This window comes from Lygodium microphyllum, chromosome 1 (assembly GCF_053477565.2).
Source record: "Lygodium microphyllum isolate KBCC chromosome 1, Lygodium_microphyllum_v1.1.10, whole genome shotgun sequence".
NCBI lineage: Eukaryota > Viridiplantae > Streptophyta > Polypodiopsida > Schizaeales > Lygodiaceae > Lygodium > Lygodium microphyllum.
In genome coordinates, this window is record NC_141135.1 from 41,924,668 (window position 1) to 41,950,997 (window position 26,330).

The following is a 26,330-nucleotide window of genomic DNA, read 5'->3' on the forward strand; positions in this document are numbered from 1 at the left end:
TTGTGTTCTTGAGTGAGCTTCCTCTTATGTATACAGTGTGTGTTTTGCGCAGCAGCTCAAGCAAATCCCCCCATCATGAGATTCTTGACAGAGAAGGCCAAGTGAAAGTGGGGGACTAATTATCAAGCCAGAGAGGGAGACCACTAATCCAATCATTGATACGTTGAATGAGCCAGTGATTAGATATCTATATTGTGAGGGCTGCTCAGAACTCGGCAAAGATATATGCGATGGCAGGGCAGTATTGGATGCTTTTATTCATGTAAGGGCCCGTCCACTTAGGTTTTGGGCTGATTCCTGTCAATAAATAGCTTACACATTGCGCTCTCTTTCCCGAATGTCCTGCAAATATGTTGCTCATTTGTAAGAATGGGTAGAGTTTGCAAAAGATTTCATTTTGAAAAGCTTAGGAAAAAACAACGTTGGCAACAAGATAAAAAGGTTGGCAATTCCAAATAGGCTACATGGGCCTTATTAGGCCATTTGTATGGGCTACACCATTCGAATTCCTATAAAGGTCTTAATAGCCCATTAGCCATGACCTATTCGAAAAGGTTTCTCCCACCTCTCAACAAACAATAAGGTCTAAAAATCCTATTCATAGATTTGGCTGAATTCCACATGAAAATTTTTAGCGTCACAACTCACGAGCGGCATCAAGAGAAATTTGAGGTAGAACATCATCCAAAACTCAAGGTGATGGTGAATAGACAATTCAGGATGGGTTAAGTCCTTTACTAGAAAAGTGGTGGTGTATAGCTCTACCTACCCATGCAATTTCCAAGTCTCAAGATGACTTCTAGGCCTAAGTGCATGTGACCATTTAGTCCCTTAGAGTGCAACTTGAGGTAAGTGCTAACTTTTCCTTTGATGATTTGAAGATTGGTCCTCTTGTTGGAAGATTGGAGATGCTAGTAGTACAATGGCTTAGTAGTCCCCCCTCTATGTGGGTCAAATTGGTAGTATTAATGAAGATGATGAACTTAACAATGCTCACAAGATAGTTGTGATATTGGTGTCAACAATGAGCTCATCAAAGTCATGTCTAACATGTGAAAAAGAGCCAATCAAAAGAAAGGATATCTTCTTCTATGTTTTCCCATTGCATGTACCACAAGACTTTCAAAGTGAAACCTCTATCTTTGTGGAGCAAGTGTAAGCACTATACACAATTGGAGGTCTCTATCACTATGAGGCCCAAAGAGAGATCTAATATATGATTCAAGATACACAATTATCATTCAAGTCTCCCAAGTGAATGGGATGGCAACTGGATGTCCAAGCAATTGCAATGGCAACCATAGTGTGTGTAGTGACCTTCATGTCTAGCTACTTTGATCAATTCCATAGTGGCTATAAGTTGCCCCCTTTGATACTCTAGTGGATTTCAAAAGATGAATCATAAATTTTCAACAAAAAATAGTAAAAAACTAATTCACAAGCATCTCCCCTTAAGAATTGAATAGGTAAGTCGACGACTTAGACTAGGTCTAGGTAGCTACTACCAATCCCTATCTTCTCTATTTGTGTCATTGAGCAAGTGGGTTCAAAACTCAAAAAAACTACAATTTACTTTTCAATCATACATACCCGCACAAGCTATCGGGACACAATCTATTGCCAAGTGGCTTAAACTATTTCACTTGGAATACTATAAGGTCTTCATAGTAGATTTGTGAGTACTATTTAATGATTTATTGATGTTATCCTTTATCTTAGGGGTTATTCCCATCATCCCCATCTAAATTCTCCTTGTCTCACTATTGCTATCATATTTTGGGTTTGTATCCAAATCTAAGTCAGTGCCCTAAGACTTTTGACCTTTTTAAGGGGATTCAAAAGATTTCTTTGACTTCTTGCTAGAACCAACCATCGAGGTTTGTTCCACTGTTAGTAGCTAGAGCCACCGGCAAAGTGTGAGAGAAACTTAGAACATAAATACAATACAATATTTTTCCAGTAGGCTTAGTATTGGTAATCTTGTGGAGAAAAATGTATGTGTATGTCTATATGGAATTGTTGTGTGATTTTTTATATGCGCCACTTTATGACTATGCTAAAAGAGGATTTCAAGAACATTAAGAAGTACATAATGGCATCATGAATTTTAATTTTCTTTGTGTTTTATGCTCAAAATTCATATTATGGCACCAAAAAGAGTGCCTAGCGAGAGAAAGGAATATGTCTCACATCATAGTAAACGTTAAGTTAGCATGAAGCTACGTTCGGGATGTGCTCCTAGGTGGATCATAGACCAGGAAACATCATCACGTGTGAGACCTTTGGACACTCCTTCAAAGAAGAAAGGATGTGGTCCAAAAAGATGTGTGTTCATTGACAATGAAGCACAAGTAGATGGGGACTCCAATACCATTGACGAGATTGCTGAGCAGACATGTAGTCACTTATATGTTCATTTCATTTATATGACACAGTTGCTTATTGTTACTCATTGTTTTTTATCGTTATATATATAATTACTTTGCTAATATTATTTTTTATTATTTTTTATTAACATCTACATTTATAGATACCAATGTGTACCATGAGGGTTTGGACAATAATGAAAAGATGAGTGGTGATGATGCTCAAGGGGAGGCCAAGGATGGAAAACAACAAAAGCACACAAGGCACCTAGGCAAGCAAGTCTCTCTAGGCTTGATGAAGGATGTACTGAGCCAGTTTTATGTTAAGAAGAGGACGTTGCCTCCTCCCATGCCTCTTTGTAGATTGGTGGCTCATGAGGCAATCAGATTTTCCACAGACGATGCTCGGTGGGGTTGATTCCTTCCTTTGATTCTACTGGTTATCTGGAGACTATGGAACACTTTCTTGTGTCAGTTGTAGGTCCTAGAGGGGAGACCATACCTGTGACAGCCAACAATCTAGATGACTGGGGTCTGATTTGGCATCAAAGAAATGAGGAGTTTGAGATGTCTCTTGGGAGAGAATGGCAAGATCTTAGGGGCAAGAAGTTTTTGGTTTGGGATGGAAACCATAGGTTAAAAACATGGTGGAGACACATCAAAGAAAGTAATTAATCATTTATACTTTTTCCATTATACATGTAGGCATTGAATATATATATCCTATTCTTATGTTATCCAATTTTCAATTATAGAGTACTCCGGCAATACTCAATTTCATATTTGCGTATGGTGTCAATTCATTGAGGTGCCAATGGAGAAGGAAGCAGAGCTACTACTTGCATTGGAAACCACCAATGCGTAAGTATTCTTCCTTAACTATGCTTCTCATTGTCATATTTATGATTATGTTTGTTCCAATAGTATTTCTAGGGCGCATGTAACTCCAAATATTGCTCATGAGGTGTAATGTTCCAAAAGTTTGGTCTTGCAAAAAAAGAATCCACTCTAGATAGATTGAGTACAGACGTGAGGAAGTGGACTGAGGTTGAGATGAGTATAGAGGCAAGAAATTATCATGGTACCACTCCATGGTATAACTCTCCTTGCAATTTAATGTCTCAACTTGTATGGAAGGTGCCTTTCTATCTCTAGCTCTCTTGTATGGAATGTGCTTTTCTATCTCTAGCTATAATTTTATTTTTTCTTTGGAATGATAGGATGAATTCCATGCCTTTATCTCAAAAGAAACTATGAAGGTTGAGGCTTTTGGTATAGATGAGGCAGAGAGGAAGAAACGATTAGATAAGTCTATAAGAGCGGAAGAGAAGCACCTCAAAGATAGGGGTTACAAGTACTTATGCATTGCCAATATCCAAAATGGGGATGATTTCTTTAAGTTATTATTTAGCCTAAGGTGGGATGATGCGAACATGCTCAAAATCACAAGAGACAAGTTGTATTGCCTTATAAGTTCAAAAATCTCTCCGGAAAGGAAAATTGTATTTACAAAGCACGTGTGTGGTGTCTTTTTTCTTCCGTGCTCTCTATTCATGCATGTTGTTGTGCAACGCAAGAAAAAAATACTATTGCATCTTATGAGTCTTATGAAGTCTAAAGATCCCCAATACCCTCACTTTGGTGAGTACAAGCTCTTTCGAGTTTACATGAAGAAAGAGACATATTGGGCTCATTTGCATTTGGGGGCTATGCTATAGATCCAAAGGATACAAGTAGAAGGTCCACAACTTCCGGACTCATTTGAGGAGTTCTTCAAACTTAACTTGAAGAATCATGTCATGCAGGTTGACACAACACAATACATCCATATTGCTTTTTTGACCTTTTTCTTAATGTATGTGTGTCAGTATTAAGTTTTTGTAAAGTGTTTGTAGGCTATTGTATGTCTCATGGATGGAATGAAGCCTTCAGACACTACAGAGAAGATGCCAGAGCTTGTGCATGAGGAGTAATCATTTCTTCTCTTATGGTAAGTGATTTGATCATTATGGAGTCATTTGGATCGAGAATGTTGCAGATGGATACTATAGTGTGTACAAGAGAAGACATTGGATGCAGCTCCGGAATTCACAAGAGAGTGGATTGATATCCATGATGAGAATACCATGTATTCTCCAACATTATGTGAGAGGAACTTTACGGCATGGCTTGATTACCCTGTGGGAGTTATCCCTAAGCAAGAGAAAGATTTGCATAAGAGTAAGTACTTTAACCCATGTAAAGCACCTTGTTGCTTTTGTAGAATTACTTTTTACACTCATGCATGAGGGTTTAAAGGTTGATTCATGTTTGTAGTTCATGGAGGAGGTTCCTGCTCGTGATTCACTTGCCATGCCCATTGCTGTAGAAGAGCAAGCAACTACAAGTATTAAGGGTGCAGAAGGAAGTACTCAGGCCATCGAAGCTCGCAAGGATACTACAGAAGCCACCCAAGGTACTCATGATAATGTGCAGGCTGCTCAAGCTACCATTGGGGCCACTACTACACCTCTTGCTAGTCCTGCTGACAATAGAGGCAAAGGGCTTATGAGCCAACCAAGAACCTCCACAAATCCACTGAGAAAAAATGTGATGCAATCATTTATGTCACCCACCACCTCCTTTGTTGTAGAGTTATCTCTTGGCCAAGAGAGTTGGGAGAGGCGACCCATAACTCGTTCAGTAGGTGAGAAGCTCTTATATTACTTGAAATTCATTAGCTTTGTTTGGCGCCCATGAGGAAGACTTACATGTATGATAATTAAAAATATATTACTTGAAATAATTATTGAGGGTTCCAATATCAAACATACATTGATGCTTTGCTAGTGGATGTGACTCAGATTGATAGATCTACCCTTGATAGGTAAACATGGTGATCATGTTTTGCAAGAACCTAAATTTACCTATTGCGTGTATCATTGCATCATTTTTTACTTAGCATCAATGACTATGTGTTGTTTTTGGAATAGCATCAACAATTTTTTTGCAACATAGAAGACACATCTTTATAGAAAAAATGGCATTCCATGTCGAGAGGTAGCTCAATTGATATTTGCAGATTTTCGTACGAGCTTGCTTGTGGATGCTCTAGGTCCCGCTTCATTGGGTAAGCTATGTTTTCTCTCATACAATGTTTACATCAAAATCACTTCATATGTTATGACCCTTGTGTTTCTTTTAGAGGTCATGACTATTCCCAAGTGGAATACATTCTCAAAGGGTCTGGTGTTATGGGTTGCATGGATCTTGCTTGTGAGTATTTGGCCGATGACGGATTCTTGGTTAGTATGTGCTTGGCAGAGCATATAGGTGAGTTCATTGTGGATGCAGTGAGAGTGGGCTTATGATTCACCGCACTTGGATGCTCATGTGTAATTCCAAGGCTTATTGGCACCTTATTACTAGAGAGGTAGTAAGATAACAAAGTTGGATGCTTTAAACATATTGTTATATGTTGCAAACAAGGTTTGATCACTTATTCTATTTCCACTCATGAATAGGTACTTGATCTTATGCCAGCGCTACGATAGAGAGGCCAGGGAGAAGATTTCAGAGAGGTTGTTTCCAATGTATTGTAGCTACATGCTGGATGATTGTGGCTTTCCCACAGATATTGATGGTGCCATTCTTAGAGGTGGGGCGGAGAGGTCTCATATTCTTTATTGATAAGTAGTTTTGTATGTTTTTGCTTTCAGGTTTCATTGTATAGTTATTTCATTATTTCTACTTGCATGGTCACAAACGTTTTGTATCTTAATTGGTGATATGGTTAGGTGGTTATTGGCTACATTTACAAAGCGTTGTGACTATGTTTTGGATGTGTTTGCGGGGTGTGGTGGTTTGGCATGGGCCAGTGCAGAGGAGATGAGACATTGCATGTGTCTAGAGCTAGATGACGTGCTCTATGGGGAATGTTTATCCACCCTTGTATGTGGACCGGTACTGTGCTAAGGGAGAGAGGGTTATTCACCCTTGTACTATGCTGAGGGAGAGAGGGAATGTTTATCCACCCCTGTATGCAAACTTATTACATTGTTTAGTCTGACATTATGCTTTGTAGTTGATTGTGTTGACACCATATCATTTAACTATATTGTTGCTATGTGACTATATTGGTTTTCTTTCCCTATCATTACTTTAGCCAAGGGATCACATGCATTAGGATATTTGATTTGGTTGGTTATATTGAGAATATGCCACGTTTCTCTTGTTTTCTTGATGTGTGTTCATGTAAATACAAATTGTCATACTATTTTAGTAATAATAAAGAAGTACAATTTTATTTTTATGTCACTTCATGACTATAGTTTGTATTATTATGAATTAGTAATCATGCTATGAATGTATGTTGCACAAAAAACCTTAAAAAAAATGAGATTGATTGCAAAAGAACGAAAATCAAAGCTCGCAAAAATAAAATCTCCCATAAGATAACCCATGAGAAATCTTTCCTTAGAGAGCTTGAGAATTATATAAAATGAAGCCTACAAGCTATTTTTGAAAAACCCTGCTAGATTGTATTTTGTAGCCAAATGATGGTGCTCTCTAGCTACCAAACATGACATGGCGCATCCTTTTGAAAAGTACTTGCGAGACCCATTTTATCATTATCCTCATTATCTTGATCAATGTTAGCTTAATTATGACTATTGTTATCATTATCATCACCATCCTCATCATATCCTTATTGTATTGATCAATATAATGTGTATATCTAAGAAATCCTAATGACACAAATGTAATGTGTAAGGTGCCCACCCATCGGCTATCTAGGCACGCTTTTAGCGGTCTATCAAGAAACGAATCTAAGTGTCATTTCCAAGCACTCCCATGGAATGTTTCGAGTTTTGTCGCCTAGGGTTTTCCAAATCCGCCTCACAACGGAACGTTCAGGGCCCATTAGGATCGACCTAAAATTTGGGCTCCAAGTGGCCAAGGTCTCCTAATAGCATTCTAGCATCGAATCCTGAGCATCCTACTTTACGCAGAGATACCCAAGCCGAAGCACACCCATGTCGCACTTGGTTCAAAGAGAATGGGAAACGAGAGGGATGTGCCGCTCAACCTCTTTGCCCGTAGGGCATAGTCCCATTCAGGTCCCCTAAAACAGCATGAATCGGATTCTAACTTGTTAGAAATCAAGCTCACCGTCAGTGTGTCTTCATCTATGACCGACATCTATGACAGCTAGTGTGTACAGCTGTCTACATGTGACTACATTAAATAAGTCGAGTTAGTAGTCAGTCAGTGACCTGACTAGAGTTAGTCAGTCTAGTCTACATTTACACTAGGTCACTTTATCTTGTAGAGTGTGTGTGCTTTTCAGTTAAGTGTGTGGAATATGAAGAAATGAGCTTAGGAGCCTGAAGGCTCATGGATATGGAGTCTTTCCTTTTCTCTCTCTCTACTCTTTGAACATGGTATCAGAGCCTCATCCATGAGGCTGTGGGAGAATGGGCATGACAACTTGCAGTGCAAAGGAGATGGAAGGAAGGAATGAGGAAGAAGCTGGACACTTGCAAATGAAGCCATAGTCAAAGGAAGGAATCAGCGTGGACTGCCTCCTAAAAATCAGTGTGGACTGCCTCCTGAAAATCAGCGTGGACTGCCTCCTGAAAATCAGTGTGGACTGGCCTCAAAATTTGCGCCCCCTGGTCTGAAAATCTGCGCCTGCTTATCTGAGTGGACAGCAACCTGTGCCTGAAAATCTGCGCCCCCTGGTCTGAAAATCTGCGCCTGCTGATCTGAGTGGACAGCAACCTATCAATCTTCAGTGGGGCACCTGGACAAGGTTCATAGAGCATGTATGCTCACTATTGAAGGTATTTGAAGTATGCAAGGAGTAAATGCTTGTGTGGGAGCTCTGTTATGAGCTGGAGTGACAGACACAGACCTGTAATCATTTCTGAACTGTTGTAAACATGAATGGACAGTATGCATTCAGTCATTACTGACACACAGGAGCCTTGTACTACACTCAGAAGGCATCTTTGGAGCACAAGAATGTGTCAAAGCATGTATACATTGGATCTAATGTCTTGGAGCTGAGATCTTTTGCTCAGAATACTCAGATCTGAAAATCAATGACAGGCTGAAAACTGTCATACACAGTCAATGACAAGTACTGTGCATTACTGAAGCAATACAGGTCATCTTGGGGGTTCCATCATCTATATGAACTGGCCTATACATGCTGAATGCATGGAGAATTGAAGCAAGCAATGAGCATCATTGAAAACTGAATTTTGAAGCTGAAATAAATGCAGTTACACTGTCCTGGTTAATTACAAACAGCTCATGAGGTTTATGCCATTGGTCAATGAAGACAGGTTGTCTATGCCTACTCAGATGCTCGTGTATTGAACTTGCCACTACAAAGTAAATGTATGACATGGTCAAAAGACATTTTGGAGCTGCTTGGAGCTTGGTATGCTGAATTCTGGTTGACTGCAACCTGCAACTGAATTTGTTGACACTTGTATGTGCTGGTTATGCACTGTTCTGTGCCCTTATGATCATGTCTTGACTGCCAAATGTACTAGCAGCTACCTGGGAGATTTTGGAACATGTATGACATGATTGCCACTCAGTTTTGGACTTGAAATTGCTGCTGGTTACTCACAGTTTACAGTTTTTAGACTGCATGTATGTACCCTGGTAGTGAGGTTACATAAGCTTAAGCTTAAGCAAACACATAGCTCATGTATTGACAGTTATATCTACAGTTGAGACCACTTGTTTGAGGGTTGTTTTGGGGTGTCAGTGGGCTGAAATACCCTGGTTTTTTTCTGCGATTTAGTGTAGAAAACTGTCATAAACTGTTACGGACTGAACTTAGTCAGTCATACGTATTGGACTGCAGGGAGTCAGGCACTTGATAGACAGTCTATTGCATCATGGCTAATGCACATGAGACTGACAATATCACTCAGATAGTTGGAGAGAAGTTGGATAATAAGAAATTCACATTATGGAAATTCAGAATGAAAAACTTTCTGGTTGGCAGAGGTTATTGGGATTTATGTACAGGAGATGAAGTTGCTCCTGAGTTGCCTGCACACAATCCAACAAATGAACAGAAAAGAGTCTACAGGCAATGGAATGAAAGAGCATGCAAGGTGCTGCATTGGTTTTCCTTATGTATATCTGATGCTATGGTAATTCAAATCACTGGATGTGAGACTCCGAAGGATGCTTGGGACATACTGATGAAAAATTATGGAATCATGACACATGCAAGAAAGATCCAGTTGAAACAGCAGTTCAACAACATGTCTAGGAATGGCAAGAGCATCCAGACGTATACCACGGAGATTAAGACCATAGCTGATCAACTTGCTACTATTGGCTCAAGTGTATTAGAAGATGATATGATTGTTGTTGCTTTGAATGGCTTAGGTAAAGAGTACAAAGCTTTTGACACTTCCATTTCTGTCAGAGAAGAGCCCCCTAGCTGGGAAGAGCTAGTTGCTTTGTTGCTGCATGAGGAAGTCAAACTTGGTTTGAATATAGGTTCTAGTGCATCTCAGAGTAGAGACACTGTGTTGTACTCTAGCCAGTGTGGCAGAGGATCTAGAGGCCGTGGTTCATATCGAGGTCGTGGCGACACTCGTAATGCCTATGGACAGCAGCAGCAGCAAGGAAATTGGCATGGTGCCAATACACAGGGCCAACGAGGATCTGGTGGTTTTAGAGGTAGGGGGAGATCACCTCAAGGAAGAGGAGGTGGATCTGGATCTTGGCAGTCTACTGATCAGTCCAACAAGGACAAGGACTGTCACTATTGTGGTAAGTATGGGCACATAGCGAAGGAATGTTACAAAAAGCAGAATGACATGAAGACAAAAGGGAAACAGCATGGGCATTATGCATCCTCTAGTGGTGGTCAAGATGATCAGGTTGATAGACTCTTTGCCATGCAGCATGTGTCCAAGACTGTGTCAAGGCAGAACAGAGATGACATGTGGTACATTGACTCTGGTGCGTCAAACCACATGACCCCACATGGAGAGTGGTTTGATGAGATGGTTGCAGGTACACATGGTCATGTATGTACTGGGGATGATACCCAACATGACATAAAGCATAAAGAGATTGTTCCATTGATGATGCATGATGGCAAGAAGAAAGGCCTGCATGATGTCTTACATGTACCGACCATAACAAAGAATTTGTTGTCTGTGGGTCAAATGGCAGAACAGAATCTGCAAGTGAGGTTTAACAAGGATGGATGTTTCATTGAGGAGTATGGAAATGGCTGCAAGCTAATTGCCAAGGGCAGAAGGGATGGCAGGATGTTTACTTTGGAAGCGACCATTCCTGAACTTAAAGCAGCTATGTTTGCTCATGATGAGAGTGCCATCAGAGATGTAGAGATCTGGCACAAGAGAATCGGACATGTCAATGTACAAAAGCTGAAATATATGTAGCAGAAAGAAGTAGTACTTGGATTACCTAAATTCAAATATAATGATTTTGGTCATGTATGCCCTGCATGTCAGTTTGGGAAGCAGGCACGGTTTCCTTTCATGAGACATGTAAAAAACAGCACTAGGCCTTTACAGTTGGTACACTCTGATGTCTGGGGTCCTTCACATAATACTTCCTTTGGCGGTGCACGATATTATGTCTCATTTATTGATGATTTCAGCAGGTACACTTGGCTTTATATCTTGAAACATAAGGATGATGTGTTTGATGCATTCAAAGACTTCAAGAAACATGTTGAAAATGAATTGGGCTGTTACATATCATGTTTGAGATCAGATGGAGGAGGTGAATATGTCTCAAACTACTTTGACAAGTATCTTACTAAACATGGGATCAGAAGACAGCTCACATGCAGTTATACACCGCAGCAAAATGGTGTTGCAGAGAGGAAAAGCAGGGTTTTGATGGAGTCAGCTAGAGCTATGCTAAATGAAAAATGTCTGCCAAATGGTTATTGGGCTGAAGCAGTGGTGACTGCTGTATATGTGCTGAATCGAACCCCTACAGCAGGGATTCATGATGTCACTCCGTATGAACGGCTGTATGGTCATAAACCTGATATTTCACACTTGAAGGTATTTGGCAGCATTGCATATGTGCATATACCGGATGAGAAGAGGAAGAAATTGGATCCTAAGGCAGTGAAAAGTGTGTTTATTGGATATGCACATGAACGAAAAGCTTATAAGTGTTATGTACCTTCTACGCATGAGACACTCATAAGCAGAGATGTGGTATTTGATGAGTTAGCATCTTGGTATGGGAATCCTATTGCAGTGCCTACTGATGGCTCACCCAGTATGAGTCATGCTGAAAATACTTCTGCAGAGAGTACCTCCATGACTGGTCAGACAGGTGATGTATCATCTACAGTCAGTCCTTGGACAGGACGATTACGGAGTCGCATTACTGCATCCACTGACACGGATATGTCAGTGAGGGGGAGAACAGATAAGGGAAAAGAAAAGGTTTTTGAAGATGTAACAGGTCCACTCACTGCAGGTTATGATTCATCTAGCAGTGACATCTTAGATAGTGAATTGGGGATTCCGTCTGTTATGACGCCAAGTACTAGACAGAGCCGTTATGTGCCGCCTCATGAGAGGCAAGCTCACAGTGAGCCACAGCTCAGGAGATCAGAGAGGGTCAGACAACCTGTTGACAGGTATACTTACACTGGATATTCAGCTCGTCATTATGCTTATATGACGAAAGTAACAGGTTTTAGAGAACCAAGTAAGTTTGATGAGGCAGTTTCAGATGAGAATTGGCGTGCTGCTATGGATGAGGAATATTCAGCTTTGGCTGAAAATGGTACATGGGATTTGGTACAGTTGCTTGAGGGCAAAACACCTATTGGATGCAAGTGGGTGTATAAGGTAAAATGTAAATCAGATGGATCATTGGAAAGATATAAGGCTAGGCTGGTTGCAAAAGGGTATGCGCAGCAGTATGGTCTTGATTATGAGGAGACTTTCAGCCCTGTAGCAAAGATGGCTACAATTAGAACTGTGATTGCTTTGGCAGCAGCTAGAGGCTGGAAACTATGGCAAATGGATGTAAAGAATGCATTTCTCAATGGAGAATTACAGGAAGAGGTTTACATGGAACAGCCTGAAGGCTATGTACATCCAGAATTTCCAGCACATATATGTTGGCTGAAAAAGGCATTATATGGGTTGAAACAGGCACCTAGAGCATGGAATGCTCGCATCAGCAGTTATTTACAGCAACATGGTTTCCGATTGGGAGATACTGATCATAGTCTGTTTGCGAAGAAGACAGATAGTGGCTATGTTTTTCTAGTTGTCTATGTTGATGACTTAATCATTGCAGGAGATGATGAAAATGGGATTGCAGAAATAAAGACATGTTTACAGGCTGAGTTTAAGGTCAAGGATCTTGGAGAGCTAAAATATTTTTTGGGGATTGAGGTTGTCTCTACACCTGGAGGCATATGGCTGCTACAGAAGCAGTATGCTCATGACATGTTACAGAAATATGGTATGGCTGATTGCAAGCCTATGGATACGCCTTTGGAGCAGAATGTCAAGCTGCAGATTGATGTTGGGACAGAGATTGAGAATGTTACTATGTACAGACAGATGGTAGGCAGCTTGATCTATCTCACGATCACTAGACCTGACTTGAGTTATGTTGTGGGGCTGATCAGTCAGTTCATGCAGAAGCCTCGCAAACCACACTTGGATGCAGTCAGAAGAATTCTGAGATATGTAAAGAGTACCACAGATCATGGGTTGTTTTATGCATATGGGAAACCCCTTGACTTGATGGGGTACACTGATGCTGACTGGGCTGGTTGAAGACTGAAGACCAGGTAGCAGACATCTTTACCAAATCACTTGGTAAAGATAAGTTCATTCACTTTAGACAGCTACTTGGAGTGATGCAGATGATTTGAGTTTTGTTTTTGAGCTTGAGGGGGAGTGTTAGAAATCAAGCTCACCGTCAGTGTGTCTTCATCTATGACCGACATCTATGACAGCTAGTGTGTACAGCTGTCTATATGTGACTACATTAAATAAGTCGGGTTAGTAGTCAGTCAGTGACCTGACTAGAGTTAGTCAGTCTAGTCTACATTTACACTAGGTCACTTTATCTTGTAGAGTGTGTGTGCTTTTCAGTTAAGTGTGTGGAATATGAAGAAATGAGCTTAGGAGCCTGAAGGCTCATGGATATGGAGTCTTTCCTTTTCTCTCTCTCTACTCTTTGAACATAACATAGCAATACCTAAAGCTCGAATGACGATAAAATCTTGTGAGAAGCCTCCCAGTTCTCTAGGACCACCCTGCCATAGGACAGATCCATCGGGGGTTCCACCCACCCACTTCCCTTAATAGCTTTAGTTTTCTAATTAGGTCCTACCACATTTATGTGTGACACTTAAAGTCAACTTCATTAATTCAGCCTTTTAGAGAACAGGGTTCGTTCGCATAACCTATAGCACAGACACGAAAACAGAGCAAAGCAATCTATTAACAAACAAGTTCAAACAAGTTCCTTAACTTATCTTCAAGTTAATCTTTGTCTCCCACCCATATAGGAGAAATTATGTATCCCTTTTGTCCAACGGAAGTATCTCTTCTGCCCTGCAAAAGTAACTGGTCCAAATCACATGGCACCAAAAATTCAATCCTTTATCTAGAATAGAATCTCCCAACATGCCCAAATGTTGGGGGCCACGGAGGTCTTCAACTCCATTCTAGACCTAGCAAGGAGTGTCCAGAGCTCCACCTAACCCACAAGCTGTCTAGGAGCGAAACATCATTCTTGTGGTTGGCCTTTCCACCACTCGACCTTCGGCCCATGAATCAAGCAGTGCCCTCTTTGGGTTAATTCGCGGTGCAATCATGGTGATCCACCCGTACAATATATCCATATCTTTCTGACCCAGCGGAAGATACACAGAATTCCATGAGGGTATTCTGCCCACCAAGATTCCACCCTTGTAACTAGTATTTAGGGTTCCAGGATCCCATCCTGGGTCACGAAGAGGCTCGTCAAATTCTAGAAATAATGTAGGATTTACAGCTAGAGCCCCCTCTGGCACCCACATTTCCTACTGCCCGAGACTATCTCTACTGATAGTTCTTTCGCCTACGGAGCCAGTCCAAGCCTCTCGTAGCGATAATCCTGACCCCCTTGGAGTAGGGTCCCGCCGCTAGCTTGGGGGTAGCCTAGCGCGATCCTTCCTTAATTAAATCCTTTAAGAATCAAGCACAAACAAGGCATTCAGCCCTAATATCATTTTCCAAGAAAACATTCCTTTATTCACATGGCAACTTGTCATCACAGACCCTTGCCATGCATTTACCATAAATCACAAGCACTTGGAATAATCATCCAAACAACAAACCAACAACTAGTTGAATGTAAAAGCATTTTGGATGTTGTTCGATCAATCAACAAAAAAAACCAATTGTATTCTTTCCAAACAATGCAAGAATAGACGATATAACATTTCCATTGCATATTTGCTCTTCCCCTTGGGATCTAAGAGCGATACTATGCAAAATGTTTCTTAACACTTCCTTCCTTCGGCTAAGGCATATGCTAAGGGTTCAAATACTATTCATAATGTAAGTTTTATAGGTCACTTACATTGATCAATAACCCAACCCTGAATTGGATTATAGTAATCTAACAGATCTCAAAACATCACTTGTCTTTTCTATCAAATGACATAATATCTAAAATATCTAAAATAAACTAGTTTTGCCTAAAATCTAATATTTTTGGACCATTCCAAACTATACACATTAATACTAGTGATTAATATAGCTCATAAGTCTCGTTCACGTTGTAACTTACGTGAAGGGTGGCTACGGTCCTTGTCAATTCGAGAAAAATATTGGATTTACGACTCTCGATTTTTTACACATATTTTTAATTAAATAAAATTATTAATTATTAATATTAATTAGTTTTTTACTTTAGTTAGTAATCTTACTAACTTATTAATTGACTAACTAACGTTCGAACTAACCAACTAACTTTTATTGTGTGGAAATATTACATAATCAAGGGAACTTCCATTTGAAACTTCCTTGGAGTAACCTAACATCCGTAACCTCGAATTGCTTGACCCTACGTCGTAAGGGAAGCTCCATCTCAACCCTACAAGTATCAATCTAAAGCAAGGCCGAAATTATTACTACACTCTTCTATTAGCATTATCTAGTATCAACTTTAAGTTGACTACTTTGCTATCATCCATCAAATTGAAGCAGACCATTGTCACACTTGGTTCAAAGAGAGTAAGAAATGAGAGGAAGCAATAGGTGTCAACCCGTCTAGCCTATAAGATATAATCTCGAATCCAATCCCCTAAAACGATACTAGTTGGTATATCTAGGACAACACACTAGAACAACTATCTTGTCCTAATCTAGCATTTTCAAATATTCTATGAAAGTATCTTGGCTAATCAAGACCACCTTGTTATAGGAAAGATCCATTGGGGATCTAACCACCTGCTTCCTTCAAGGAGTAGTTTTAGTTTTCTAATTGACCTAATATACTATAATTTGATATATAAAACCAGTATAATTTATTAGCCCATTAAATGGCAGTCCTTCATGTAAGTTAAGCACAAACAAAACTATAAAGGAAAACAATTCTTTTAAAAAATAAAATATTTATTCAAATTTACCAAATCACCCCTCGACTAACATCGAGAGCCTCCCAGGAGATACATCAACTATCATCAAGCCTTCAAAGAGATCCACCATAGGCTCATGGAGGTCAAGCTAGTCCTAGAACACCCAAGGATATATGTTTAGAGCCCCCTAACTCCTTGGCATCTACTAGCTAAATCATTAGTCCTATGGAGAGATCTCTTGCTGCCGATGCCAATCTTAGCATTTGGAGCGGTAATCCAACTCCTTGGTAAAGAGCTAGAGTAACTAACCTTGGTGAAGGTCTAGTGCGGATATCTAAGAGTTAACCTATTTTGGATAAATAATTTCTTAAAAGCCACAAATAGTTCAAACATTCTGTTCAATGTGACAAGCAATATGATTAGTACACTTGTGCATAAATGTTCCTTTTCCCCTCAGGCATGAGTCTACAAGCATAGGTTTTACATGATTTAAGTCGTGGTTGTTTATCTTGGGTCTTAGGCTTTGTTGATGAGATGTCTTTCCTTGGTCTATTTCATTCCCATTCTAAGTAATATGAATGATATGATGCTTCTATTTTAAGCATCGATGGACTTCCTTCTTCGAAAGATCTAAATTATAACTAAGTTATCTTATTGTTTCAATTTTATCAAGATTTATTTTTCTATTAAGAATGAATTCTTATCAAGATTCCTTGCTAGACAATTTTCTAGCAAAGAGTCAATGTGTTTTTCTAATTCTTGCTAGCTTGAGAGATCAATCTTTCTACTTATCTTATGAGATCAATCTCTCTACTTATCTTATGAGATAATTTGGATAGCTTGAGAGTAAGCATGGTTTTCTAATTGGCAAAGAGAAGCATACAAAAAAGTATGGGAGCTAAAAGGCCAAGTTCTTCATGAACAACACACACACACACATACATAGAGAAAGAGACAAAGAGAGGGATGGAGTGAACGAGTGAGCGAGAGCAAATGTAAGACTAGGTGCAAGCTATGAGTGCAAAGTGCACAAGGATGAGTGTAGGGTGTGCTAGTGCATTGTATCATGTGGATGGATGCACGATACACTAGGATTGTGTACACTAGTGGAGGGGTGATGCATAGGATGATGAGCTATGAGTCAACATACAAGAGGTGAGCTAGGGTTACACTTGAGTAATGGATGTGTATTTATGATGGACCATGTGAACTATTTAATGCTTAGAAAATGAATAGCAATCAATGATCGAAAAGATTATCCTTTTTTATTGCAAACCTTGGTGTTCCCCTCAAAGTGCCATTTGTTATAGCAAGTGTGGTGTGGTTGGTGGAAGGGAGGCTGGTGGAGAAGGGTGGCGGAGGATAGGGTGGAGATAAGGGCAGGCGGTGGAGGTGGGGATCCAGGTGTTGATGGGGAGGTAAGCACGAGATGTTGGTGGTTGATGGCGGTGTGTTCAAACCTCCGGTTTTCCCAAGGCAAGCGACTGCCTCGAGAGTAGGTGGTTTCGCCGAGCAGCCCGGCGGTTGCTCCCCCAGTCATTCAACTATACCAACCATTTGACTTGATCAAGTAGTCGGTGGCCATCCGGTGTCGGCGAACGCCATGTCTTCCTCTTTTTTCTAGAATAAAATAAACTTATTCCATTTTCTTAGCTCCTCGTTCATATGCAGGTAGCCTATATACTCTCTCTCTCTCTCTCTCTCTCTCTCTCTCTCAAATTAGTGTGGTTTAAACCCCCCCTATGTGCACATGTAGCAAGTCACTCTCTAAATAGCCATTTTAGAGGATTTTCCCCTTGCCCAAGAGTGTTGCTATTCGATCATGGGTATGATAAGCATATTGTAAATATTTCATCAAGTTCAATACCTTTTGGCTCTTTTACTTGTAGTCATGCACCAATAGTCTTCCCTTGTTTTGTTTTTTCAATAAATTCTTTCTCGTGTTCATAACAAAGGACTAATAGCCCTTACTCATGTTTTATAAATCATGTGACAAATCAATATTAAAAAATTTTCTATTAGAAAAAACAAATCCTATTTATTTGCATGCATTGGGGGATCGCACTTCCATAGCCCTCCTATTCAACATCGCAACACGTATAAGCACTTTACCAAAGTGTGTGCAATCTTAGTAATTTAACCAAAATATCGCGCTCTATGAGGGTGACATCGGGACTCTTGGACACATCCTTATTCTTTCAAGGATTTCAAACTACAAAATGCATGGCTATCTCTCACCTAGCCTACTCATATGTCAAATAGATCTAATAACTAGATACAATTAGAGAACCAACTTACCAATACTCACCGCATTACATCAATAAGCCATGTTCTCAATCCATGCATCACTCCTTTGCTCTCAACCTTTCTTCCGTTGTTACCCACGAATTAGAGGAGATGCTCACAACATGCTTGATGAGATGAAGAGATGAAGAGAGCTTCATGCACAACATCCCTCACCCTCTTACACTCTCAACTCACACACTCTTGATCATATTTGCAACTCACCTAGAACACGGGATGGAGAATAAGGGGAAATTATGTAAGGACCTTCTCATGGAAGGAAAACAAGACTTTTTATGCCCACATGACCAATCATCTCTTGTTGCATGTTTTTCCTACAATGAGAATAGAATAGAACCTGTTTGTTTTTGGCTCGGGAGCTTATGCTATTGTTACATTGCCAGTAGCTCAATTCAAAAACATAGTCTATTCCTCTTTGTGTTTTTTCATGATTAGCAAATATTTCTTGCTTTTTTTGGGTAACAATAATATGTCATTATCCGTTGCAACCAAGAATGCATAACCAAGTGAGAATATATACAAGAAATCTCCACCATCACTCCATATTTGCCTTTGACTTCTCTTTCTTTTTGTTATCATCCTCATTATTCTTTTTACTTTCATTTGTTCTTCACTTCTAGCCATTAATGTCCCTATTCCATATCTTTCTAATTACACGATTTAATCCTTAACTTATATCTCTTAGAGAGCTTCCCTTTGCATTTGACCTTCCTCTCACAATGAGGGTGATATAGAGTTACTAAAACTTGTCATCTAAAACTTGTCATAAAGGTATCCCAACTCTCAAGCAAGGTAAGCAACAAGAATATATCCTTAACCAAATCATGAAAAGTGATTTTCTATGATATCAAATGATTGGCTATATAAGTCTCGTCCTCCATGCAGAGACCAATGCCAGTCTCTTCAAATAATGTACCTGTGAAACGACACTTATTGCTCATATAAATCATATAGCTTTTTCCATACACCAAATGTGCCACCTATCGTGTCTTCTGCATTAAAATAAACAAAAATTAAGTGTGTTAACAAGATAGTGAAACATGCGAACTCATCCACTTCTTCTCATGCATCTATATCCATGCCTTCGGGCTTAACATCATTATAGTCGATTGACTTTACTTGCTTCTTTTGAAACAATACATTATAGATTTTCTATTTTCAATATGAAAAATGTGCCAACCAAGTTTTTAATATCGAATAGCAATTCTAAAACCACAATAGCTACGATAAGTCTTGCATACCAAAATATCGAGATGTGCCCAACTGCAAGCTCAAAAGTTAACAAAAAACAATTCTAGCTCAATTACCATTAATCCAAAGGTTATAGAAATGGATTTTTGAAAATAGATTCCATGTAGCTTCCAAAAGACCAAAAAATATGACAAGAATGGGAGAAGATCCCAATGCCTCAAAATTCATCAAAGTAGGTTATTTCCATCATTAATAGCCTCCTCAAGCATCTAGACAAGTAGCACAACCCATAAACATCACTATCTTAGCAAATCTCTCTCTCTCTCTCTCTCTCTCTCTCTCTCTCTCTCTCTCTCTCTCTCTCTCTCTCTCTCTCTCTCTCTCTCTCTCTCTCTCTCTCTCTCTCTCTCTCTCTCTCTCTCTCTCTCTCTCTCTCTCTCTCTCTCTCTCTCTCTCTCTCTCTCTCTCTCACATACAAACTATAGCAAGCCCCTTGCTTAAAGCCTTGATTAAACCTCTTGCTTAAGCACTATGCTCTTAGCAACCAAGGTCTTGCTTCCCAATGACAATCCAAATGACAAGTTGCCCCCTACTTAAGTAGCTCTATGCTTGCATATATCAAAAGCATATATACCTCTTCCCAAGCATTCAAAACTAAGATGTTCTATTTAAATTCCGATCATTAATTGTTTCTTAAATGCAACCAAATCAAACTATGACCTCAAATTGAGCCTCAATGTCTCCTCAAGTCGGAATATCTATTTAACATAGATGTAGAGCTAGGTAATGAGAATAGTACCTCTTACAAGATATACATAGCGAGCATGAAAACTGCAAGAGAAGCCTGTGTGCTCAACCTCACAATGGAGCTTGACTCCTTGTGCTTCTTACTCCAAGCACAAGCTCCAGTAATGTTATCCTATGGTGGTATATGAGGTCAAAATTCTAGAGTGTGAAGGTTGAGAGAGAGAGAGAGAGAGAGAGAGAGAGAGAGAGAGAGAAGCACACAAGGGTGTCTACTTGGTATAATGAATGGTGGTACCCCTATTCTTTGTTATCTCCACTTATATGTGACTACATAACATGTATTCATAGAAGGGGTGCCCACCCAACTATTTAGTTGACATTAATACCTCTTCTAAGAAAAGTCATCGAACTCATAGAGGAAGAAAGGCAAGGATCCACAAGACTCAAGATGGACGAACTACTCTTGAAGGACATGCCTATGGAATTGAGCAAGTTCTTGAATATTTTCCATGCTATGATGGGGAAGAACCCTAGCCAACTGATTGAGCCAGACTTGGGATAACATTACTAAACATTAGTTTATTAAAGAAAGAACATGCTTGAAAAAATCATGGATCTAACTGTATGCATTTAACATGAGGGAAAATATGCAATGGGAGATGGATGACATAAGGCTACTACTCAACATGGGGCTTGTAGGATCTTTGAGCAATTCTATCAATCCCCAACCTTGGACAATTGGGGTAAAGGCCAAGATATTGACCTTGTTGAGAATATAATCGAGTTTAAATGGCTGACTATTGATAGGAAGAGCGACTCCTCTATCTTGTAAGCGCATGTACTTACACAACTTGGTTCTTAATGACTATCTTCTCATGTGGTGCATCTTTTGTTGAGATTCTATTGGATTTGCCGAGGTAGCTCCAATTTCCCTTGCCATTTTTCTAGTCTTCAATTCTATTTGACTTGATTGGTCTTGCTCCTTTCTTGGGTCTTCAATGGTTGGCACACTCTTAACAACTTAATCAAACCCCTAGTACTCAATTCTACCCTACTTGTGCTCTTGTACTAAAAGAGGCTCTCTTTTCATTTGAATAGAAAACATGATGTGCACAAGCAATCTCTCAACACTTTTCACTTTGGATGCCCTAGATCTAGCTCCTATGATAGGGTGCATGTTAATTAACTCCTTTAGTGTGTGTTCTTTGTTTATTGATATGGACCTTTCTAACCCTAGTGAATGTGTGGCCACATGCACAAGTTTAGTGACCTAGTTGTATGGGTTCAATGTTATGGTTTGTGAGTGCGTGCGCATGTTCTAGAGATTGTTATTGACCTTGGGGTTGCTTCTTATCCCAGTGGAAGAGTAACCACATTAGTGGATATGGGTCCTTATTTTAGGAAACTTATGCCTAGTGCCTACAAGGTGCTATAGGAAGGTGTGGGTGTGGAAGTGTGTCCTAGACTAGATTCCTAACCCAAAATAGTTACCTTCATAAAATGGGTTTACTCCTTCAATGTAGGTGAGTGGAGGGCACACTAGTGTGTGGGTGGCTAATTAATAGCCTAAAGATGTGCATTGATTTCATGTGCCCTAATGGTGAAGTATGGGCATGTGCTATGTTCTCTAATGGTGAAGCATGGGTATGTGCTAAGTGTGATGCAAGAATGCAATTGGTGTGTGAGATTAAGGGTTAATGCCTAAGAGTTATTCAAGTCTAGGTGTGATGAGTTATTGTAGGTGTAAGAGTGCCCTTAATAGGTTTCCTACAAATGTGTGCCCAAAGTGGCTCGATCGATGTTTCTAAGCGATGTGTAGCATTAGGCTGTGCCTAGTGTTTGGTACATGCGTGTCTCTACAGCTAACCTACATTATGTGCGATAAACAATGTGTGTGGGTGTGTAAGTGGATAATTAATGGCCTTAAGATGTGTGTCTATCTCCTATATGGTAACGGTGAGGTACATGTGGATGCTAAGGTGTGGTGCAAGTGTGCGATCAATGTGTGCAAACAAGGGTTAGAGCACCTAAGAGTTAAGAATCTAGGTTAAATGAGGTACTATATGTACATGAGTGCCCTTGGTAGGTGAGTGGAAGGCACACTAGTGTGTGGTTTGGAAATTAATCTCCTAAAGATGTACATTGATCTCATGTTCCCTAATGGTGAAGCATGGGTGTGTGCTAGGTATGGTGCAAGTGTGCAATTGGTATGTGTGAACAAGGTTTTGTGCCAGAGGGTTATTTGGTTCCAAGTGGGATGAGGTATCATAGGTGTGAGAGTGCCCTCGATGGATTTCCTTACAATGTGTGCCCAAAACAACTTGAATGATGTTGTCTAAGAAGTGTGTAGCTTTAGGTCGCACCTAGTGATAGTACATGCGTGTCTTTACACCTAACCTACATAACATGAAGCACACTACATTGTGTGGTGGCTAATCAACGGCCTTGAGATGTGCATATTTTCTCTATATGTAAACAGCGAGGTACAAGTCTATGCTAAGGTGAATATAAGAGTGCAATAAATGTATGCAAACAAGGGTTAGTGTGCCTAAGAGTTAAGAATCTAGGTGGGATGAGGTATTGTAAGAGTGTGTGTGTGTGTGTGTGTGTGTGTGTGTGTGTGTGTGTGTGTGTGTGCCTTGGATAGGTTTCCTAAGTACAAACACCCAACGTTGCTCCACTATTATTATCTAATAGTGATGTGTTGCTTAGGTTGTGCCTAGTGTATTGTGCATGTATGTCATGAGGTTGTGTGGAGGACTAAGGTGTGCCTTGCAACGGGAGTGGGAGTGCACTATGTGCATCTAGTGTTGAAACATACCAATGCTAATGTGCAATGTATTGTAGGTGTGGCTTGCACCTTGAGCCTTGAATGTTAGTGCCCTTACGTACCTAGGGTTGAGACAGAGCGCTACCATGATGTGCACATCCCCTTTGTGCTCTCATGCATGGCACGTGTAGTGTGAATACTTGCCATTGAATGTGGGCAGTGGGAACTCCCTAGTGCCTATCGTGCCAAGAGCAAAATGTGGGCGGCCTATCAGCCCATGTGGTGAGAGTGTGGAAATGACTAAACCGTGAGGATCTATCTTGTCAAGGCAATCGAGTAAGCCATTGGGCAAGTCATTGCATTAAAAACAAGGGTTGAGAGATTTGAGAGATTCAACTGAATGGATGCGTGCATGCGTGTGCGCGCGTGCGTGTGTGTGTGTGTGTGTGTGTGTGTGTGTGTGTGTGTGTAGCGAAAGGCAGCACATAAAAGAATGAAAATTTTAGAACAATACCATAGGAACAACTATTAACGAATCAGAATTTTGCCCTTTCCAAGTGGGACCATATATTAGTTAAACCTCGTGAGGGTATTCTTTACTTTTCATTGGATAATTATAGGGAGACAGAATGACCCTTCGATGATCCTTCTCTACCACATTGATACGTGAGGCGTAGTAATGGTGGAATGGTCTGCAAGAAAATGGTCTGCAAGAAAATGGTACACCACAACTCCACATAAGAACTACAATTGTGACCTTTGTCACCATGGCAATAATACATGATGAGAATGTGATGTGCAAATCAATGGAGGAATCTGATGACAGCTGTGTGTTACTTAGAACTAAAAGATAAGAATGTAATGAGCAAATAAATTGGGGAATCTAATAGACAGCTACTGTGTGTTTCTTAGAACATGGCCGTGGCGGTGCTGCAGGTATGCTGTTTGTGCCGGTGGTAGTGCAGGATGGCAGTGCGGGAGTTGAGGGCCATGCTTAGAAGCCTGAGAGGGATCAGCAGTAGAAACTCAAGAATGGCTCTGAGCCACGAGTCTGCAGGTATGCAACCCCGTGCCAATACACCAACCAGGAATGCATCCACCCCTACTGTCACTAGGAAATGCCCCTTCTTCACCCCATCCAGAATGCATCTTGCTACCTTCTCTGCGACTCGGGCAGTGCACCTCTGTTCATTGTAGCTCTGCCGCCACTGCTGCTGCGGAGACGCTGTTTGTTCACATAATCATGAGAAGAATGCTGAATTTCAGGACCACAATTGGAATGCAAGATAAGCACATTTCATTACTCGGCACAAAACTACAGTCAAGCCAGCAATCACAGCTCATTACAGTTAAATGCAAATAGCCACAATGTAAAAATACAGTAATGAGGGTCTCAGGAATTGATACACAATCTGAAGATGACCAGTATTCTTGACATTGTTATTGAATGTAGCAGTAAGAGATTGAATGTGCATGATTATCATCCTACCTTGACTGCTGCAGAGTGCTGCGGAAGCCGCTGCTCCAGGTATCACGAAGTGTACCCCAATGTTATGCTGTAGAAGCTCAAACCTCAATAGCTCTGCCAGCCCTTTGAGGGCATAGTCTGTGATGGAATCCACTCTTGCTCCTTTAGTCAAATTCTGTAGTTTCAAAGCCATTGAACTCGTTAAAGCAAAAGCTTGCGGTAATCCCCTCAAAGACTGCTCTCTCTTTTCTCTGGAAGTTGCATCATTACCACGCCAGCAGAAGAGCTGACAAACACAAGCGCGGACCTGCTCTCCTGGCTCCTCTGCTTCATGAAACGGATAGCCACACGAGCCATGTAGACTGCTGCCATGAGATTGGAAGGTGTGACCTTCTCTACCTCTTCCATTTTCAGGTCATCAAAGAGGCCTAGGTTGCCTGTGCCATAGCTGAATATGAGCACATCAACAGGCCGCCACTCGAACGCTGATTCCACGCATAGGGCCGCCTCTTCGGCAGACTGGATATTGGCGAACTGCTGAAACACGCCATGATAAGGGGGGGATCCATATTATAAGGACCATCCGGTACAAGAAGGGTAATTTAGGGTTCAATGAATGGAGATTACAAGCAATCCTACCTTGATTTGCAGGTGGTCATCGAGGCTGTCAGAATAACGCAGCTGGAGAGCTTGCTGTGCTGCAGAGAGGCTAGCATTGTCTCTGCAGAGAAGGGTAACATAGGCGCCTTCACGGAGGGAGAGCTCTGCTGCGGCAACGAGGGCCGGCTGCGAGGAGTCAGTGATGAGGATGTGCTTGTCTCGCAGGGAGCGGAGGCCGTGGGGCGTACGGCGGCTGCTAGCTACCAGCCACAGGAGCAGGCGGGCGGTTGCGAGGCCGAGTAGGGCCACCAGCAGGGAGAAGGCCATGCGAGGAGGTCAGGCACCACACTCGCACACACACACACACACACACACGCACACACACACACACTCTCTCTTTCTCTCTCTCTATGACACGGTGCCTGTTTTCGTTCGTGGTTTCCTTCTAGCATTCGTGGCTCTTCTCATAGCAACGTAAACTATATATTTAATGAATGAGAGAGAGAGGGAGGGAGAAAATATCATGATTCACACATTTTCTTATGTCTCTCTCTCTCTCTCTCTCTCTCTCTCTAGTGTTGGTATAGATAGATAGAAAGACTCGATAGAGATAGTTATCTACTAAAAATAACTATCACTTTCCATGTTGTAGTTGTGTCATCATTTTATAGGCTCTGCATTATGCGTCCGACAGACACTTTTGGGAGGGAGATCCCCCGTTCGAATTGATGTTTGTGCTCGGAGTGCAACATGACAATGGTTTTCCACCAAAAATATGAACATGCACTTAACAAAAGTTGAAACCCCCCCCTCCCCCCCCCCCCCCCTTGCTTAGATTAATGTCCACACTCGGAGGACAACATGACAATGCTTTTCCACTAAAAAGCTGAACATGCACCTAACAAAAGTTGAAACCTCCCCCCCATCATCTTTCACTTCTCCCTTATAACCAATGGGCGTACTCTTTCTTCTTGTTTGAATAAGGCATAGTGTATGTGTATTCAAACATTTGGACAATTTTCAAGGCAAGTGAGGGTTCTTTCCCGATGTGTAACTGGCCTAAGTTACCAGTGACTAGTGTTCCGTGCAAGGAACGCTATCCCAGCTGCCGCAAAACGGGGTGCAAGGGAAGTGAAGCTGCCGTGGTATCTCAAGGCAACTTCACTTCCCTATCGCACAGTGGGTAATGCTATCACAAAAACATCACATGCTTTACTCTCCTCTACTCACAACCCCTCTATCTCTGACCCCCATTTACACCTCCCCCCT

At 40.9% G+C, this 26,330-nt stretch overlaps 1 protein-coding gene across 2 annotated transcripts; it reads right to left on the reverse strand.

The window, feature by feature from the left end:
• Positions 1 to 23,595: 23,595 nt before the first annotated feature.
• Positions 23,596 to 25,496, reverse strand: LOC148041037 (3-dehydrosphinganine reductase TSC10A-like). 2 transcript variants are annotated; one of them, XM_087687380.1, is made up of 4 exons: positions 25,101 to 25,496; positions 24,732 to 24,998; positions 24,483 to 24,636; positions 23,596 to 24,218 (listed from the first exon to the last, which is right to left on the reverse strand). In XM_087687380.1, exons 1-4 carry the CDS (start codon positions 25,386 to 25,388, stop codon positions 23,902 to 23,904), a joined length of 1,026 nt encoding a protein of 341 aa, XP_087543506.1. In that variant the 5' UTR covers positions 25,389 to 25,496; the 3' UTR covers positions 23,596 to 23,901. The 2 variants fall into 2 exon arrangements, with proteins under 2 accessions (XP_087543506.1, XP_087543508.1); XM_087687382.1 differs by having other exon boundaries at positions 23,597 to 24,218; positions 24,732 to 24,995.
• Between the last annotated feature and the right edge of the window lie 834 nt (positions 25,497 to 26,330).

What these genes read in the sequence shown, in the direction of transcription:
- LOC148041037 (XM_087687380.1), bottom strand. Translation starts at nt 25,388, where the DNA reads ATGGCCTTCTCCCTGCTGGTGGCCCTACTCGGCCTCGCAACCGCCCGC. An exon ending in TCAGCTCTTCTGCTGGCGTG is followed by an intron (nt 24,637 to 24,731) that starts GTAATGATGCAA and finishes TTGAAACTACAG; the next exon opens with AATTTGACTAAAGGAGCAAG. An exon ending in AGCACTCTGCAGCAGTCAAG is followed by an intron (nt 24,219 to 24,482) that starts GTAGGATGATAA and finishes GTGAACAAACAG; the next exon opens with CGTCTCCGCAGCAGCAGTGG.